General features: G+C 44.0%; 1 protein-coding gene across 11 annotated transcripts; it reads left to right on the top strand.

Moving 5' to 3' along the window:
• The first annotated feature begins 62 nt into the window (after positions 1-62).
• On the top strand, positions 63-17,997 carry LOC135514006 (mitochondrial sodium/calcium exchanger protein-like). Of its 11 annotated transcripts, none has more exons than XM_064937103.1 (16): positions 64-250; positions 4,470-4,622; positions 5,625-5,677; positions 6,211-6,268; positions 6,451-6,556; positions 6,645-6,812; positions 7,087-7,203; positions 7,706-7,774; positions 7,873-8,003; positions 8,217-8,358; positions 10,150-10,271; positions 12,489-12,642; positions 12,752-12,832; positions 13,328-13,392; positions 16,877-17,111; positions 17,464-17,997. In XM_064937103.1, the coding sequence occupies exons 2-15, from the start codon at positions 4,482-4,484 to the stop codon at positions 17,072-17,074; spliced, it is 1,605 nt and encodes a 534-aa protein (XP_064793175.1). In that variant the 5' UTR covers positions 64-250; positions 4,470-4,481; the 3' UTR covers positions 17,075-17,111; positions 17,464-17,997. The 11 variants fall into 11 exon arrangements, 10 of the variants coding, with proteins under 10 accessions (XP_064793179.1, XP_064793180.1, XP_064793175.1 ...); XM_064937098.1 differs by having other exon boundaries at positions 64-623; XM_064937099.1 differs by lacking the exon at positions 64-250 and adding an exon at positions 1,910-1,963.
• Positions 17,998-18,936: the final 939 nt, after the last annotated feature.

The following is an 18,936-nucleotide window of genomic DNA, read 5'->3' as shown; positions in this document are numbered from 1 at the left end:
CACACACACACGAAGGCGTCTGCCTGGTCCTCACTACAATTGTCGGATGGGTTTAAGTGTGGACGTCACGTATTTTAAGGAAGTAACACTGATGTCGCAGGCTTGGAGAGTCCGCGAGTCAGATGATTTTGTACATAATGTTCACGGACTTTGCGAACACTCAAACATAAATGGTGTCAACAACTACAAGAAGAAGAGCTTTGCGCGTATATTTGTGACGACTACATAACAGAGGTGGCTGTAACAAAGGGTTGGTCAATCTGTTAATTCTTGCTGATCAGGCAGCTTTCAACTTTTCATTGCAACATTTAGTTTACAGCAATTAGTGACACTTTCATTTCGTCCCCAGTATTCTATTCTTAGGTTTGATCTGAACCGAACCCACGCAGTCTCGGAATGGACGCAATCCTTGAACGGAATAAATTATGACATCTCGGGTTGTTTTTATCTCCTTGTTGCTGCTGTTGTATTTTCAATATATTTATGGCTTGGGCTCCGGAGAGTCTGGTACCGTGGTAGTTCCGTCTCCATACCGATCCCCTGACGGTGCTGACCTGCGCTCGTCCGTGGGTACTATGGTGGGCACGCATTTCGCGATGTTTCATCAGGGAAACACAGACAAGGTTAGTGAGATACATTTGGTCATGTAGTGTATGTGGACACCTGCTCGTCAAATATAATTTCAAAATCATCAGCATTAACATGGAGTTTCTCCCCCCTTTGCTGCTATAACAGCCTCCACTTTTCTGGGAGGGCTTTCCACTAGATATTGGAACATTGCTGCGCGGACTTGCTTCCATTCAACCACAAGAGCAAACTGAAACAGGAAATGGCCACAAAGTTGGAAGCACAATTGTCTGGAATGTATGCTGTAGCATTAAGATTTCCCTTCACTGGAACTAAGGGGCCTAGCCCGAACCATGAAAAACAACCCCAGATCATTGTTCTTCCTCCACCAAACTTTACAGTTGGCACTATGCATTGGGGCAGGTAGCGTTCCCCCGGCATCCTCCAAACCCAGATTTGTCTGTTGGACTGCCAGATGGTGGAGCGTGTTTCATCACTCCAGAGAACGCATTTCCACTGCTGCAGAGTCTAATGGCAGCAAGCTTTACACCACTCCAGCTTACGTTTGGCATTGCGCATGGTGATCTTAGGTTTGTGTCGGCTGCTTGGCCATGGAAACCCATTTCACGAAGCTCCAGACAAACAGTTCTTGTGCTGACGTTGCTTCCAGGGGCAGGTACCACATTGAAAGTTACTGAGCTCTTCGGTAAGGCCATTCTACAGCCAATATTTGTCTATGGAGATTGCATGGCTGTGTGCTCAATTTTATACACCTGTCAGCAACGGGTGTGGTTGAAATAGCCGAATCTACTAATTTTGTGGGTGTCCACATACTTTTGTGTATATATAGTTTATCTAATTAGATTTCAATCATAAGTCTGACTTTTAACTAAATTTTCCCCGACAAAAGCCCCTTGAAATGTCTCTACTTCTGACAAAATCATGTTGATTTGATTATATTTGGTGATGTGCGGCTAACTGTGCAACTCTTCAAGTAGAGCGGAATACTCCCTTATCTTATATACAGGCAGAGTTGATTATTGATAACTGGTCGCGCGATTTGCTAGCAACAACAATGAATCATCAGCAATCGATACTTGTCAATTCGGAAAACGCTTACCTGTACCTATGTTTGTCCTGTACACCTCCGGTCCTTCCGAGGGGTGCTGAAATTCATACTTTTAATAAAACGTATCGAATACAACCACCGACTTTTTCCTTGTTTGTGTTGCTCAACTTGACACAGAGGCCTTGATATACTACGTAAACGGAGAATAAATTGGCACAAGCTCATTTGGGTTGAGCAACGAAAGAAGAAAAATTGTGGTTGTAGTCGATACAAGTTTTTATTAAAAGTATGAATTTCCGCAGTTCTACTGGACAAACGTTGGCACAGGTAAGCGTTTTCAGAATCATTGACTGATGATGATTCAATGTTGTTGCTAATCTCGCAAACAGTTATCAATACTACATTCTGCCTTGATATAAGAGAAACTGAGTTCAGCTTTACTCAGCTGCTCTTTCAATTAGCATAATGCATGAACATGCGCTTTTTTAAATTGATCTCACTTGATCGTGATTGGTGTATATGAGCAAAAAAACCTTCCTTTTTAAAAATTGACATTTTGGGTGCATCTCAATAATCTAGAATAGCTCTCCTCTTTCCTTTATCCGCACAAAGTAAATACACCTATATTGTTTTCACCTTCCCAATAGAGTACCACAGTATGACTCATAATACCCATAAAACCTAGCAGTCAAATAAGGAAATGGATCCGAGAGAGAGAGACGAAGACGAAGACAGTGAGCTTGTCGGTTAAAAATGGCAGAAAAAAGGGAGATGGTTTGCTAAAGAAGAGTGGTAGAAAGTGTAAGCTGTGTGAGCTGAAGACAGGAGGAGAAATGGAAGTGAATGAGGGTGAAGTATCGGAGGTGGGAGGTGTGGTGAAGTTATCGGAGCCTGAGCCTTGCACCAAGGGCCAGGATAAAGATGAGTCTGTGGCAGTAGGAGTGAAGTTTTTGGAAAAAGTGGACCCTTGCCTTTTGGCTGATCCATTTGTGGTTTCAGGGTGGGTGAAAACAGAGTTGGGTGCTGTGGAATCGGTGAGGGTAACCAGAAGTGGTCTTGTGATAATTGTTTGTGATTCTGCTGGTCAGAGGGAAAAGGCACTCCACATTAAATGAATGGGGGCAAGAAATGTGAATTGTTTTGCTCTCAAGAAAAGGGTGCCATTGAAAGGATTGATTACTGGGGTAGCAGTAAATGTAAAAGTTGACCAACTGATGGGGAAGATTCCCGGTGTTTGTGATGCTCATCGTTTGGTGCGACACAGACAGGGTGATGAGAGTGCTGAAACAGAAGAGTCATTGTCTGTTATTTTGAGTTCTGATGTTGAGCCTTTGCCCGACAAAGTGATGTTAGGATATATAAGTTGTCCTGTACGAGCTTTTGTGCCGAATACATTACATTGTTACAGGTGTCAAGCTTATGGGCATGTGGCAGCAGTGTGTAGGAGGGAGGTTCCTAGGTGTGAGAAGTGTGCAGAAGGACATGAGACAAAGGAATGTGTAGCATTGGGGAAAGTAGTGGTATGTGTTAATTGTAGGGGTGCCCATGTGGCTGGGGATCAGAAATGTCCCATGTGAGAGAGGCAGGTTGAGGTTTCCAGGGTTGTTGTCAACTGCTGAGGCAGTGAAGAAAGTAGAGGAAGATGGGTCAAAAGGGAGGATGCTGAAAGGAGTGGTGTGAGTAGTAGATCTGTACCAGTACAGAGGGATGAACCAACAAGTGAAATATGTTTCAGTAAGATTGTATTTTTAGCATTTTATAGCAATGGTTATCAACTGTACTGCAGGGATGGAACGTCAGTCGCAGAAAATGGTGGTTGTGGTGGCAGCTGCAGAGAGGTATTTGGGTGCCCTAGACTTGACATCAGAAGAGTTCTATTGTTTCCTGGAACTCTTCTGATGTCAAGCCTCACACACCCAAATGCCTCTCTGCATCTGTCACCACAACCACAATTTTCTGCGACTTACGTTCCATCCCTGCAGTACAGTTGATAACCATTGCTATAAATGTGTTAAGTGCTGATGTCCCACCCGTTCAGGTTGTTGGCTTGAGGTAAGACTTCATATATTTAAATAGTGGAGTAGGGAGGTGTTTTTTATTTATTTTTGGGATAGTGTTAGATTTTAGGCTATTTGTTTTTTTATTTTTTTTTATTTCAAGCAAAGTATAAAGGAGTTGTATTCAAGTCTAGTTGGTGGCGGTAATGCAACATATTGGATGCCAACCGGCATTAAACCTCATCGAAGAAGAATTAAATGGTTCCAAAAAATAAATAAAAAAATTCAACCATTCATTTGTCCTATAGGGGATTTTAGAAACACTTAAAATTAGGGAAGTGTTTATAAACTTCCCTATAGGAAAAAATGGTTTTATGGGTATTATGACACCTTCAATGTCAGGCTGTATAGAAGGGTTGGTTGTTTAGCAACAAAACGACAAGTGCGCAACTAGGGGTAAAACAGACAGGTTTGGCTTAGATTGTTGACAACATGAAACATCTCCAATGTTTATTGAAAACATAAAGTTGCACAATGAGCACTTGTTGTCTCTCAAATACATCATTACAGTTGTTCGTTAGCTAGCTAGTGAATGTTTGTCATTGTTGCAAGCTACTCTATCTGGCCCTCCAGAATCACAACAACACTAGGCCTTCTGTTCCTTTAAAGCGCTGCTTTGTTTTCATTAGGTTCTCAGCTAACCTGTCTGTGTTGAGCTCAGTGTGAGAGATGATGGTTGCCAGTATCCAGATTGAACCATTATTTCTTTGTAAGCTTATCCCCCCTCCAGTGTGATGTATTGATGAAGTGTGTGTGGGCATGCATTTGTCTTTCAGTGTGCCATAGTGATGAACCTGAGTGCTGTTGATCGCTGTGCGTTTGTGAAGACCACCCCAGACTGCAGTATGGAAGACAGCTTCATCAACTACCTCAAGATGACCTTCTGTCTACTACCACCCGACCTCACACCCCTCACCATCACACTCTGTGTAAGTGTGTGTGTGTGTGTCTTGTCAATAGCAGGTGCTCTTACTACCCAGAACGACTTAAATTGAAATAAGGAAGCTGAAGCAACCTCAATAGAAGCTAGTAACGGATACTTCCCTCTGTTCTGCGTAGAACTTCCTCTAATAAAGCTGGATTTACATCAGCTTTAACTGAGCCATGCAGTAAAACATAGAGTCATGAAATCAGGCAGTGAGGGGAAAATGACATATTTACCTGCTTTGTTGATTATATCTGTATGAATATTGATAGTTAACAACCATGAGCTTGGCAATAGTAAGATATCTCAATGCTAAGAGATTTTCATAACTACCAATGCTGTGCTTCTGCAAAAGGATGGTTCCCCTCTAGCTCCCCGAAGACCCTCTGAGTGTATGGTCAAGGACATGGCGCAACTCAAGATAGAGAGCCTGAGGAAGAGAACAAACTTGCAATTGTTTCTAATCAACTTTGCTTCTGACAAACTAAGCCAAATGGGGGGGTGAACATCACCTGGTACACATAACCACAAGATGAACACAAGGTAGCTTGTGATGCCCCGATCTGCCGGGCAGGGGTGGAACCATCCATGACTAAGCATTTTTAGGTCTGCTATATTAGGTCTGCTGTAAGAGCTCTGTATTTTTTGTATGGTTGAGCTCTCAGCCTTCCACTTCAGAGTGTATGGTTGACCAGCTTCATTATTGCAATTCTTATTAAATAAAGATGATTGTTTGAAGAAATTACAAAGTCTCTCTCACACTTGGTTAAACATTTCCACGACAAGTGTTTAACTGAGGATTTGTCCTCAGGGTGTCCACCCAGTCTGGGTTACCCCAGAGGCCCAGGCTGTAGGCCTAGTAGTAGAGGCTACACTAGTTATTTGTGGGGAAGAAGAGATGCGACACCTGCCCATTTGATATAAAAGTCATTTCATATTTTAAACATTGACGTTTTGGCCATGTCAGAACTAATCTTTCATCTCTATCCCTCTTCTCTCTCTACAGATGATTTGGTTGTTGTTCTTGTTCATAGTTCTGGGACTGACTGCATCAAAGTTGTAAGTGTCACTTACATGCTCTGTTTATAATGTCCTTACAGCCTGTAAGTTAAGTTTACAGACTCTCTATAAGACTGAGACAAATGAGTTTCGTAACAGTCTCTGTCTCTCGCTGTACGCTGGCTGTAAAGAGAGTGGTGTTTGTGGTTGTGTTTCGTTGACTGCAGGGTTACAACAGTGTTATCTTCAGCAGTTCAAGTTGATATGGTCACATCCCACTGGGCACACACTGGTTGAATCAATGTTGTTTCCATGTCATTTCAATGAAATTACGTTGAATTGACGTCTGTGGTCAGTGGGATGGACCTAGTCACTTGACCACCTGAGATGAGTGTGTCATGGTTAAGGTTTCCTCTCAGGGAGATGAGACTTACTTTAATGGTTGTGATTTGGTCATGTGACTGATCACATGTATCACAGAGAAAACAAATGTCCACCAGACTGTTGTTACATACTGTGTGTGTTTGAGGCTGGGGGGTTCTAGGTTAACTATTGATTGACTTAAGGCGCATCTATGTTTTTTCTATCTTCAGCTTCTGTCCCAACCTCTCAGCCATCTCCTCCTCCCTTCGACTCACACACAACGTGGCTGTATCCCTCTACAGCACACACACACACACACACACACACACTGTATCGCATTCAACATATTTTCATGAATATTTCTTTAAATCTGCTTAAATTATAATCTCGTCAGACACACACACACAAATACACTCACAAACAAACTCTACTCTAGCACCAGAAGTGTTTTCCCTAACAGTGTGTGTCAGGGTGTTACGTTCCTGGCGCTAGGTAACGGAGCCCCAGATGTCTTCAGTGCCACAGTGGCCTTCTCCCGTCCTCACACTGCTGGCCTGGCTATAGGAGCACTGTTTGGTACGTACACATACAACGCCTTGCTATAGAAGCACTGTTCAGTCAGAGTAGACCTGCTCCTTTAATCCCTCTTTCCCTCCGTCCATAGGAGCGGGTATCTTCGTAACCACTGTGGTTGCCGGGGCTGTGTCATTGGTCAAACCCTTCACTGTGGCGTCCCGCCCCTTCCTGCGTGATGTCATCTTCTACATGGCTGCTGTCTTCTGGACCATCGTCATCCTCTACAGAGGAACTATATCACTGGGAGAGACACTGGGTAAACACACAGTTGGCTTAGACTTCTTGTGTTAGAGTTGAATAAGAGTTGTGTCATGGTTGTAGTAGTCAACATTAACCTGAGAGCTACACAACACCAAACCTCTCTCTATTTCAGGTTCATCTATCAGTCATGCCTCTGTGTCCCTCAAGCTTGAACCCAGTCAAAACATTACAGACCTAGACCCAGTATTCAGTGCACTTCAGAAGTTAAGACTGTTTACACTGGGGTGAATGGGGTGAAATAAGAATAAGGTGTTTGTTTCTCTCTGTAGGGTACCTGGGGCTATATGTGGTGTATGTGATAACAGTCATCGCGAGTGCCTACATCTACAGTCATCAGAAACACTCAGCGACCAGAAGTTCCATCCAGAGCTCAACACATGTACCAGGTAACACACCCACACACACAACAAACTCTGCATTTTTGGGTGCCCGCCCGTAAGTAAGCATTTCACGGTTAGTCTACACTAACTGTGAAATAACTAAAATGTGACAAATAAAATTTGTTTTAATTTGACACACACACACACACACACACACACACACACACACACACACACACACACACACACACACACACACACACACACACACACAGTGAGTGTCACCTGGTGGACGTGTTTAACTATTCTGGTCCAAACAAGAATAGTAAACAAACAAATATTTGACCAATTGGGGACATTTTGTTAGTCCCCACGAGGTCAAATGCTATTTCTAGGGGGTTAAGGTTAGAATTAGTGTTAGGGTTGGAATTACATTAAGGGTTAGGAGCTAGAGTTAGGGTAAGAGTACGGGATAGGGAAAAATAGGCTTTGGAATGGGACTGAATTGTGTGTCCCCACAAGGTTAACTGTACAAGATTGTGTGTCTGACAGTCATATCTGTCTGCAGAGTTCCAGTCGTCTGAGTCCGATGATGAGGCAATTCTTATATCTAATAGCAGCATCCAGGAGGACTACGGTAACAACCACAATCATGTGTACATTCTACTAAGTTATTCCGCTGGGGTGTGCTACGAGAATCAATCCAGTCAAGTGTTTGTGTTTGTGCATGTATAGACAGTGAGTACTGTCCCCTGCTGCCCTACTGTGAATCAACCAGTTCCATCCTGTTGAGTTCTCTCAACCCGGTGGACAGCAGGATCTGGAGGAGGAAGTCCTGGCGCTGGAGGGCCATCAAAATACTAAAGGTGTGCATGCATGACTGTATGTGTGTTTTTCTATTTGCAGATCTGAAGTTGTCTTTGCACTTTTCTATTGGCAGAACTGTAATAATTAGGAGTCAGTGTTATGACAGGGGTTGTGAACAGAGCCAGACCATATGTTTTTATTTGGACAGGAGGAGCATCATTGTGTGCTTGAACATGTGGTTACTGAGCTGCAGTTTCTCCCCTGTCCACCAGATGCCACTGGAGGTGCTGCTGCTGTTGACTGTTCCAGTGGTGGATCCTGATAAAGAAGACAGGAACTGGAGAAGACCATTAAACTGCCTCCACCTGATCACCGCACCACTGGTGTGTGTGCTCACCTTCCGTTCTGGAGAGTGTAAGTCTACATGCCTGTGTATTAGTGAAGCACAGGTTAACTCATTATCTGCTGCCCACCTGGGTTTAACTCCTTAAAAAAATCCACAAATGTATAATTATTGTGCTATTTTTATCTATAGGTCACATTTAGCCTAGAATAGTGAAAGAAAAACCTATCTGGTATTAGTGCATAAGTGTATGCTTTACACCTCGATCACACCGACAGCATCATTGCATTTTGGTACACCAGAAGTACATTCATTTCCAATGGAACACTGCATTTGCCTGGCAGCATGGCGTTGCAGAGGCAGTTGCAGTGCGTTGTGTGGTGCTTACGTTGAACGTATGCGTTAAACTGTATGTGTAGACGGCTTGACAGAAATGGTAGCAGAAGGTGAATGTTGAAATTTTGTTTCACACAGAGCCAGATGATGATGTGTAACATTTTGCTCAGTGTCGGTGTGATCAAGGCGTTACTCATGACAAATAGCTTTTGCGAACAGGCAGAGAAAGTTAATGTCAATCCACTGAGGCAGAGTTTTTAATTAAGAGAAAAACTGTGAAATGTAGAGTTGAAAATAAAGGGAAAGAAGGGCCAGAAAAGTAATGTTTGTGAAAGATTTGGTAAAGTGTTAAGAGGATGACAGCATTGCCAGCTGTGTGATGATTGTGAGGACCTATACAAATTTGACAGTCAAAAGACAGGGACTTCAAATGGGCCTATGGCACGTCAAGGGAACTGGACTGCCTGCTGTTCAGATGGGTTAAATGGAAACTGAAATCTGGACACTGACTGTAGAGCTTTAACCTCTCACATATGCTTAATTATTTTAATATTAAGGCTATCTTACAGTACAATTATACACCAAATGTAGGAAAAATGTGGATATGGGAACAGGAGTGGAGAAATATGATTTATTTCTTTCAGCATCTTGAGAGAATGTGAAAGTGTAGTTTGATACAGTCTGTAGAGCACAGGAGGTTGGTGGCACCTTAATTGGGGAGGACGGGCTCGTGGTATAGGCTGGAGTGGAATGGTATAAATATATCAAACACATAGTTTCCAGGTGTTTGATGCCATTCCACTGCTGTAGAGGTGATATCTTGATCAGTATCATAAAAGCTAGTATTTAAACCACATAAAATGTGCATCCAAGCCGGACTGAAATCTTATCAGAAACCTGTTGGGTCGATTTTATAGCTTTCTATTTCCTTAAAACAGGTCAAACTGATGCCATTTGGAAATTTTGCAGAGAAAACCTTTCATTTTTTTTAGTTAATTTATTTTCTCCCCGGTCCCTAAACTGCTCCACAAAAGAATCAGAGATGACCGAGAACGTTACCAATGTCAAGTAGATTGAAACATATACTGGCAAGCAAGAGTTTATTTAGTCTTCTGGGGCAAATTATAATGACAGAAGAGAAGCTGCATGTGTATAATTATAGACAAGTTGACTAACACACAGCCTACCAAAATGTCAGAAATAAGCAGAAATGTATCTAAATCAGGCACCCCCTGCCAACAAATTGTTCCGCCATCTCTGCCTGTAGCCAACAGCGCATTTTCTATATTAGAGGGTTAGGGTTGGGTGCGGTCTTCATATTTTCTCTTTATCACATATAGTCTGGCGGTTGCGGATGCGTTGTTAGCAATTGCAGGCAGGTGCAGGTGAACAAACAGCTGATCTGCGCACCACTACTGTGTATGGGTGTGTGGTCAAAGAACCTCAATCTCTATTCTGTAAAATGTGACATCCTCTCCAGAAGAAGTGGGCTAACCCACTGGACTGGTGTCACTTTCTCTCTCTAGACGGGATGTATCAGATCGAGAATCAGTTTCCTGTCTGGGCATTGACGTTGCTCTTTGGCCTCTTCCTCTCCGCCATAGTCTTCCTCACCACCACCAACAACCACCCCCCGCCATACCACTCAGTAAGAACACATACACAGACACATTCCTTCTTTCCATAACTGTTGTTGTCTCTGTTAGGTGTTGTGGTGAGTGTGTATGATGTGTGTGGGATTTGTCCATAGCTGTTCTCTCTGCTGGGCTTTGGGGTGAGTGTGTATGATGTGTGTGGGGTTTGTCCATAGCTGTTCTCTCTGCTGGGCTTTGGGGTGAGTGTGTATGATGTGTGTGGGGTTTGTGGTGAGTGTGTATGATGTGCGTGGGGTTTGTCCATAATATTCTCTCTGCTGGGCTTTGTGGTGAGTATGTATGATGTGTATGGGGTTTGTCCATAGCTGTTCTCTCTGCTGGGCTTTGTGGTGAGTGTGTATGATGTGTGTGGGGTTTGTCCATAGCTGTTCTCTCTGCTGGGCTTTGTGGTGAGTGTGTGTGGGGTTTGTCCATAGCTGTTCTCTCTGCTGGGCTTTGGGGTGAGTGTGTATGATGTGTGTGGGGTTTGTGGTGAGTGTGTATGATGTGTGTGGGGTTTGTCCATAGATGTTCTCTCTGCTGGGCTTTGTGGTGAGTGTGTATGATGTGTGTGGGGTTTGTCCATAGATGTTCTCTCTGCTGGGCTTTGTGGTGAGTATGTATGATGTGTGGGCTTTGTGGTGAGTATGTATGATGTATGTGGGGTTTGTGGTGAGTGTGTATGATGTGTGTGGGTTTTCTCCATAGCTGTTCTCTCTGCTGGGCTTTGGGGTGAGTGTGTATGATGTGTGTGGGGTTTGTCCATAGCTGTTCTCTCTGCTGGGCTTTGTGGTGAGTGTGTATGATGTGTGTGGGGTTTGTCCATAGCTGTTCTCTCTGCTGGGCTTTGGGGTGAGTGTGTATGATGTGTGTGGGGTTTGTGGTGAGTGTGTATGATGTGCGTGGGGTTTGTCCATAGATGTTCTCTCTGCTGGGCTTTGTGGTGAGTGTGTATGATGTGTGTGGGGTTTGTGGTGAGTGTGTATGATGTGTGTGGGGTTTGTCCATAGCTGTTCTCTCTGCTGGGCTTTGGGGTGAGTGTGTATGATGTGTGTGGGGTTTGTCCATAGATGTTCTCTCTGCTGGGGTTTGTGGTGAGTGTGTATGATGTGTGTGGGGTTTGTCCATAGCTGTTCTCTCTGCTGGGCTTTGGGGTGAGTGTGTGTGGGGTTTGTGGTGAGTGTGTATGATGTGCGTGGGGTTTGTCCATAGCTGTTCTCTCTGCTGGGCTTTGGGGTGAGTGTGTATGATGTGTGTGGGGTTTGTCCATAGCTGTTCTCTCTGCTGGGCTTTGGGGTGAGTGTGTGTGGGGTTTGTGGTGAGTGTGTATGATATGCGTGGGGTTTGTCCATAGCTGTTCTCTCTGCTGGGCTTTGGGGTGAGTGTGTATGATGTGTGTGGGGTTTGTCCATAGCTGTTCTCTCTGCTGGGCTTTGTGGTGAGTGTGTATGATGTGTGTGGGGTTTGTCCATAGCTGTTCTCTCTGCTGGGCTTTGGGGTGAGTGTGTGTGGGGTTTGTGGTGAGTGTGTATGATGTGCGTGGGGTTTGTCCATAGCTGTTCTCTCTGCTGGGCTTTGGGGTGAGTGTGTATGATGTGTGTGGGGTTTGTCCATAGCTGTTCTCTCTGCTGGGCTTTGGGGTGAGTGTGTGTGGGGTTTGTGGTGAGTGTGTATGATGTGCGTGGGGTTTGTCCATAGCTGTTCTCTCTGCTGGGCTTTGGGGTGAGTGTGTATGATGTGTGTGGGGTTTGTCCATAGCTGTTCTCTCTGCTGGGCTTTGTGGTGAGTGTGTATGATGTGTGTGGGGTTTGTCCATAGCTGTTCTCTCTGCTGGGCTTTGGGGTGAGTGTGTATGATGTGTGTGGGGTTTGTCCATAGCTGTTCTCTCTGCTGGGCTTTGGGGTGAGTGTGTGTGGGGTTTGTGGTGAGTGTGTATGATGTGCGTGGGGTTTGTCCATAGCTGTTCTCTCTGCTGGGCTTTGTGGTGAGTGTGTATGATGTGTGTGGGGTTTGTCCATAGCTGTTCTCTCTGCTGGGCTTTGGGGTGAGAGTGTGTGATGTGTGTGGGGTTTGTGGTGAGTGTGTATGATGTGTGTGGGGTTTCTCCATAGCTGTTCTCTCTGCTGGGCTTTGTGGTGAGTGTGTATGATGTGTGTGGGGTTTCTCCATAGCTGTTCTCTCTGCTGGGCTTTGTGGTGAGTGTGTATGATGTGTGTGGGGTTTCTCCATAGCTGTTCTCTCTGCTGGGCTTTGTGGTGAGTGCGATATGGATCAGTGCTGCGGCTTTGGAGGTGGTCAGTATCCTGCACATGCTCGGTGTGTTCTTCAGTCTGTCCAACAATTTACTGGGTCTCACACTGCTGGCCTGGGGAAACAGCATAGGGGGTGAGACACACACACACAAACTGAGGTTGTCTGCACTCCCCTACTAATCATTCAACAGAAGACAGACTGACTGCTTGCTTGCTGTAGTGTTGAATCTGTTTATTTCCAGATAGTTTTTCTGACGTCACCATCGCTCGCCAGGGATACCCTCAGATGGCAATATCAGCCTGCTTTGGGGGAATTATCTTTAGTATCCTTTTGTGTGTCTTCTGGACATGTTTGTGCCGGCATAATGGGAGTGTGTGTGTGTTTGACTGTGAAAAGCATAATGGGTGTGTGTGTGTGTTTGACTGTGAAAAGCATAATGGGAGTGTGTGTGTGTTTGACTGTGAAAAGCATAATGGGAGTGTGTGTGTTTGACTGTGAAAAGCATAATGGGGGTGTGTGTGTGTTTGACTGTGAAAAGCATAATGGGAGTGTGTGTGTGTTTGACTGTGAAAAGCATAATGGGTGTGTGTGTGTGTGTGTGTGTGTGTTTGACTGTGAAAAGCATAATGGGGTGTGTGTGTGTGTGTGTGTGTGTGTGTGTTTGACTGTGAAAAGCATAATGCGAGTGTGTGTGTGTGACTGTGAAAAGCATAATGAGAGTGTGTGTGTGTATGACTGCGAAAAGCATAATGCGAGTGTGTGTGTACCTCTGCTATGTGTATGCATCATGTTTCTGCCTTGACCGTGTTCCTCTCAGACATGCTGATTGGAGTGGGCATTGGCTGTCTGATGCAGATGTTTAACAACGAGCCAGTGGTGACGGTACGTCTGCTCTTAGCTTCAGTACTCTTTCATATATACACTGCTCAAAAAAATAAAGGGAACACTTAAACAACACAATGTTACTGCAAGTCAATCACACTTCTGTGAAATCAAACTGTCCACTTAGGAAGCAACACTGATTGACAATACATTTCACATGCTGTTGTGCAAATGGAATAGACAACAGGTGGAAATTATAGGCAATTAGCAAGACACCCCCAATAAAGGAGTGGTTCTGCAGGTGGTAACCACAGACCACTTCTCAGTTCCTATGCTTCCTGGCTGATGTTTTGGTCACTTGAATGCTGGCGGTGCTTTCACTCTAGTGGTAGCATGAGACGGAGTCTACAACCCACACAAGTGGCTCAGGTAGTGCAGCTCATCCAGGATGGCACATCAATGTGAGCTGTGGCAAGAAAGTTTGCTGTGTCTGTCAGCGTAGTGTCCAGAGCATGGAGGCGCTACCAGTAGACAGCCCAGTACATCAGGAGACGTGGAGGAGGCCATAGGAGGGCAATAACCCAGCAGCAGGACCGCTACCTCCGCCTTTGTGCAAGGAGGAGCAGGAAGAGCACTGCCAGAGCCCTGCAAAATGATCTCCAGCAGGCCACAAATGTGCATGTCTGCTCAAACGGTCAGAAACAGACTCCATGAGGGTGGTATGAGGGCCCGACATCCACAGGTGGGGGTTGTGCTTACTACAGCCCAACACCGTGCAGAACGTTTGGCATTTGCCAGAGAACACCAAGATTGGCAAATTCGCCACTGGCGCCCTGTGCTCTTCACAGATGAAAGCAGGTTCACACTGAGCACGTGACAGACGTGACAGAGTCTGGAGACGCCGTGGAGAATGTTCTGCTGCCTGCAACATCCTCCAGCATGACCGGTTTGGCGGTGGGTCAGTCATGGTTTGGGGTGGCATTTCTTTGGGGGGGCCGCACAGCCCTCCATGTGCTCGCCAGAGGTAGCCTGACTGCCATTAGGTACCGAGATGAGATCCTCAGACCCCTTGTGAGACCATATGCTGGTGCGGTTGGCCCTGGGTTCCTCCTAATGCAAGACAATGCTAGACCTCATGTGGCTAGAGTGTGTCAGCAGTTCCTGCAAGAGGAAGGCATTGATGCTATGGACTGGCCTGCCCGTTCCCCAGACCTGAATCCAATTGAGCACATCTGGGACATCATGTCTCATTCCATCCACCAACGCCACGTTGTACCACAGACTGTCCAGGAGTTGGCGGATGCTTTAGTCCAGGTCTGGGAGGAGATCCCTCAGGAGACCATCCGCCACCTCATCAGGAGCATGCCCAGGCGTTGTAGGGAGGTCATACAGGCATGTGGAGGCCACACACACTACTGAGCCTCATTTCGACTTGTTTAAGGACATTACATCAAAGTTGGATCAGCCTGTAGGGTGGTTTTCCACTTTAATTTTGAGTGTCACTCCAAATCCATGGGTTGATAAAATTTGATTTCCATTGATAATGTGTGATTTTGTTGTCAGCACATTCAATTATGTAAAGAAAAAAGTATTTAATAAGAATATTTCATTCATTCAGATGTAGGATGTGTTATTTTAGTGTTTCCTTTATTTTTTTGAGCAGTATGTGTGTATATATATATATACACACACACAGTTGAAGTCAGAAGTTTACATAAACCTTAGCGAAATAAATTTAAACTCAGTTTTTCACAATTCCTGATATTTAATTCTCGTAAAAATTCCCTGTCTTAGGTCAGTTAGGATCACCATTTTATTTTAAGAATGTGAAATGTCAGAATAATAGTAGAGAGAATGGTTTATTTCAGCTTTTATTTCTTTCATCACACTCTGTGGGTCAGAAGTTTACATACACTCAATTAGTATTTGGTAACATTGCCTTTAAATTGTTTAACTTGGGTCAAACATTTCAGGTAGTCTTCCACAAGCTTCCCACACTAAGTTGGGTGAATTTTGGCCCATTCCTCCTGACAGAGCTGGTGTAACTGAGTCAGGTTTTGGGCCTCCTTGCACACACACTTTTTCAGTTCTGCCCACATATTTTCTATAAGATTGAGGTCAGGGCTTTGTGATGGCCACTCCAATATCTTGACTTTGTTGTCCTTAAGCATTTTGCCACAACTTTGGAAGTATGCTTGGGGTCATTGTCCATTTGGAAGACCCATTTGCGACCAAGCTTTAACTTCCTGACTGATGTCTTGTGATGTTGCTTCAATATATCCACATAATTTCCCTTCCTCATGAAAGCCATCTATTTTGTGAAGTGCAGCATTCCCTCCGGCAGCAAGGCACCCCCACAACATGATGCTGCCACCCCCGTGCTTCACGGTTTGGATGGTGTACTTTGGCTTGCAAGCCTTACCCTTTTTCCTCCAAACATAATGATGGTCATTATGGCCAAACAGGTCTATTTTTGTTACATCAGACCAGAGGACATTTCTCCAAAAAGTACGATATTTGTCCCCATGTGCAGTTGCAAACCGTAGTCTGGCTTTTTATGGCGGTTTTGGAGCCATGGCCTCTTCCTTGCTGAGCAGCATTTCAGGTTACGTCGATATAAGACTCGTTTTACTGTGGATATAGATACTTTTGTACCTTTTTCCTCCAGCATCTTCACAAGGTCCTTTGCTGCTGTTCTGGGATTGATTTGCACTTTTTGCACCAAAGTACGTTCATCTCTAGGAGACAGAACACGTCTCCTTCCTGAGTGGTATAACGGCTGCGTGGTCCCATGGCGTTTATACTTTGTACAGATTAACATAGTACCTTCAGGCGTTGGACCAGACTTGTGGAGGTCTACAATGTTTTTCCGGAAGTCTTGGCTGATTTCTTTTGATTTTTCCATGATGTCAAGCAAAGAGGCACTGAGTTTGAAGGTTGGCCTTGAAATACATCCACAGATACACCTCCAATTGACTGAAATTATGTCAATTAGCCTATCAGAAGCTTCTAAAGCCATGACATCATTTTCTGGAATTTTCCAAGCTGTTTAAAGGCACAGACAACTTGGTGTATGTGAACTTCTGAGCCACTGGAATTGTGATACAGTGAATTATATGTTATAAATCTGTCTGTAAACATTTGTTGGAAAACTTACTTGTCAAGAACAAAGTAGATGACCTAACCGACTTGCCAAAACTATAGTTTGTTAACAAGAAATTTGTGGAGTGGTTGAAAAACGAGTTTTATTGACTCCAACCTAAGTGTATGTAAACTTCAGACTCCAACTGTGTATATATTTATGAGCTGAGTTTGTAATTGGGTGTCATAAACATTTGTAAAAAGGTAGAGACCAGAGAAATGTCTTTGTCTGAAGTGCATAGGATAGGAGTTTTATCAGGAAATAAATGAAAATGTTTATCAATGAGAGAGAATAGCAGCCGTCCCGATATTGAACTCTGTGCAACACCTTTTTTCAGTTTCCACATGATTGGACTGGTATTACCCTATTTCACCCCCTCCTCCTCTAATCCCCACCCCCTAGTTTGAACCTGCAGGTTTGTTGACCTGGGTTCTAGCAGGTTCTCTGGGTCTCTCTCTGGTCCTCTCCTTCATCCTAGTTCCTCTGCACTGTTTCCACATGGGCCGGTCCTATGGAATCTTCCTCCTGCTCTTCTACGCGGTCTTCCTCCTGGTTGCGCTGCTCACTGAGTTTGGCTTTATCCACACCGGAAGCCAGTAAGGGATGTAAGGGATGGACCAGTCTGGTGGCGCTGCCTGTGAGTACTGACAAGACTGTCTAAGACCTGAGTGACTTAAAGCCAATAACACTGGGCCTTAATTGAATTGGAGCAAATCACCCTGTGGCTTTACTTTAGTCTGTTTGCACTGACTGTATTATTATATTTAGATTGCTGTTACTTGAGAACAGCTTCTCTTCCTGGGGTCCACACAAAACAATTATACAGAAATGACTGTAGGGACAATTGTTCTTACAGGCAACATCCCGTGAATCTTATGTGAAAGCAGTACAACACTGTTTTAAAAGTAACCCATTGTTACAGATACAGTTATCCTGTGTGTGTGTGTATCCTGTGTGTGTGTTTCTTTTCTCTCCTTCTCCCCTCACAGGTGAAAATCATCACTCCCCAATCAGTCAACAATCAATCATCAATCAGAAGACACACCTCCTCCTATTTCCTAACCTATCACAGTTCCTTCCCCATGGTTTAAAAACCCCATCATTTGTTTGTTCTAGAGATCAATCTCTCTGTAAATGCCATGTCTGTAGGTCTCTGTGTTTCACTCTCGCTTTGTGTCTTAACCTCTCTTTTGTTTAAGCACCTCATAGCACTTTGTCATCACCTGTGAGTATTGTTTTTGGTTATGGTGTTTGTTTGTTGCTGGTGGGAAAAGGGGGAAACCAAGACAAGTCGCCCATGGGCATACACTACCCGTAGGTGAACTTTGTTAAATACACTAGTTAGAACTGGGCGGACCACCCACTGTATTTTTGGTTAGTTAGTTAGCTGTAGTTAAAGTAGGCTAGTCTAGCGTAGGGGTGTTTTTGAATACTTATTGTTTCTTTCCTTGGGTCCAGCTCAGCCCCTTTTCCTGCTCCCCCCATTACCGTGTGTTTATAAATAAACCTGGAGTTTGACGGTAGATTTCTGTTGTCGTGGTTATTTCGTTCACACTTTTACTTTGTCACAATAATAACTTGCATGAGTTATGTTACGGGTCTCATTACAATCCCCCCCTAGACTGTCGGGCCAAAAGGGATTCGTAACACCCATATACCAACAAGGAGAAGAAATACAATAATAAAAGCTGCAGTAGCACGAGGGAAGTATCTCCTTTAAATCAATGTGAATGCAGTGTCTCCTATCTTAGCGAGACACACTGCTATATGTAATGGTTGTGAGTAAATTGTCAAATGTGCTCTATGCGTTTTCTGGCATAGAAATACCTATATAGTTCCAACTTCTGAAACATGAAACAGTAGGGCGCAGCTGTTAAAATGATTTGAAGATGGCCCGAAACAAGCTACTTTACATAGTAGCTTCAAACATTGTTTAAAAAATGTTTTATTAAGAAATAGTTTTCTTTACTATGACAGATGTATGATAGATATAGAGTTAATACATTACTGCCCCTGATAGATATTTGCACCTTTACCAAAGGATGCTGTTATGAGAACTTTGTCTGGACTGTGTGTATATGTGTTAAAGGAACTGAGCTCCAGGTAGATCAAGTCCCTCGAACTCCGTTAAACATCTTAACTGAAGAGAACATACTGAGCGGGGTTCAGTCTGGTTTTAGCACCACAACTGCAGCACAATGTTGCTTTTTATCATTGATTTATCAGGCATTTGATTGTTGACCATGAATTGTTGCTAGCTAGACTCTGTAACGGGGCGGTAAACAGTTCCTAAACCAATATGTACATGCTGACAATCACAAGTCTAGATTAATAGAGGTGTGCCCCAGGGTTCCATTTTAGCTCCTGTGTTCTCAATGTGTATTAATGACTTGGGAAATGGGATGCAACCAGTAAAGCTCCATCTATATGCAGATGATAGTCATATATTCATGTGCACCTTC

This window comes from Oncorhynchus masou, chromosome 25 (assembly GCF_036934945.1).
Source record: "Oncorhynchus masou masou isolate Uvic2021 chromosome 25, UVic_Omas_1.1, whole genome shotgun sequence".
In the NCBI taxonomy this organism is placed as follows: Eukaryota; Metazoa; Chordata; class Actinopteri; order Salmoniformes; family Salmonidae; genus Oncorhynchus; species Oncorhynchus masou.
This window is presented reverse-complemented; position numbering and strand designations above follow the sequence as displayed.

Bases quoted from the DNA above. Each gene is read 5' to 3' on its own strand.
- LOC135514006 (XM_064937098.1), top strand. From the start codon at position 426: ATGACATCTCGGGTTGTTTTTATCTCCTTGTTGCTGCTGTTGTATTTT. The intron at 6,269-6,450 runs GTATCCCTCTAC...AGTGTGTGTCAG, and splicing joins GACTCACACACAACGTGGCT to GGTGTTACGTTCCTGGCGCT. The intron at 12,833-13,327 runs GTATCCTTTTGT...TGTTCCTCTCAG, and splicing joins CTTTGGGGGAATTATCTTTA to ACATGCTGATTGGAGTGGGC.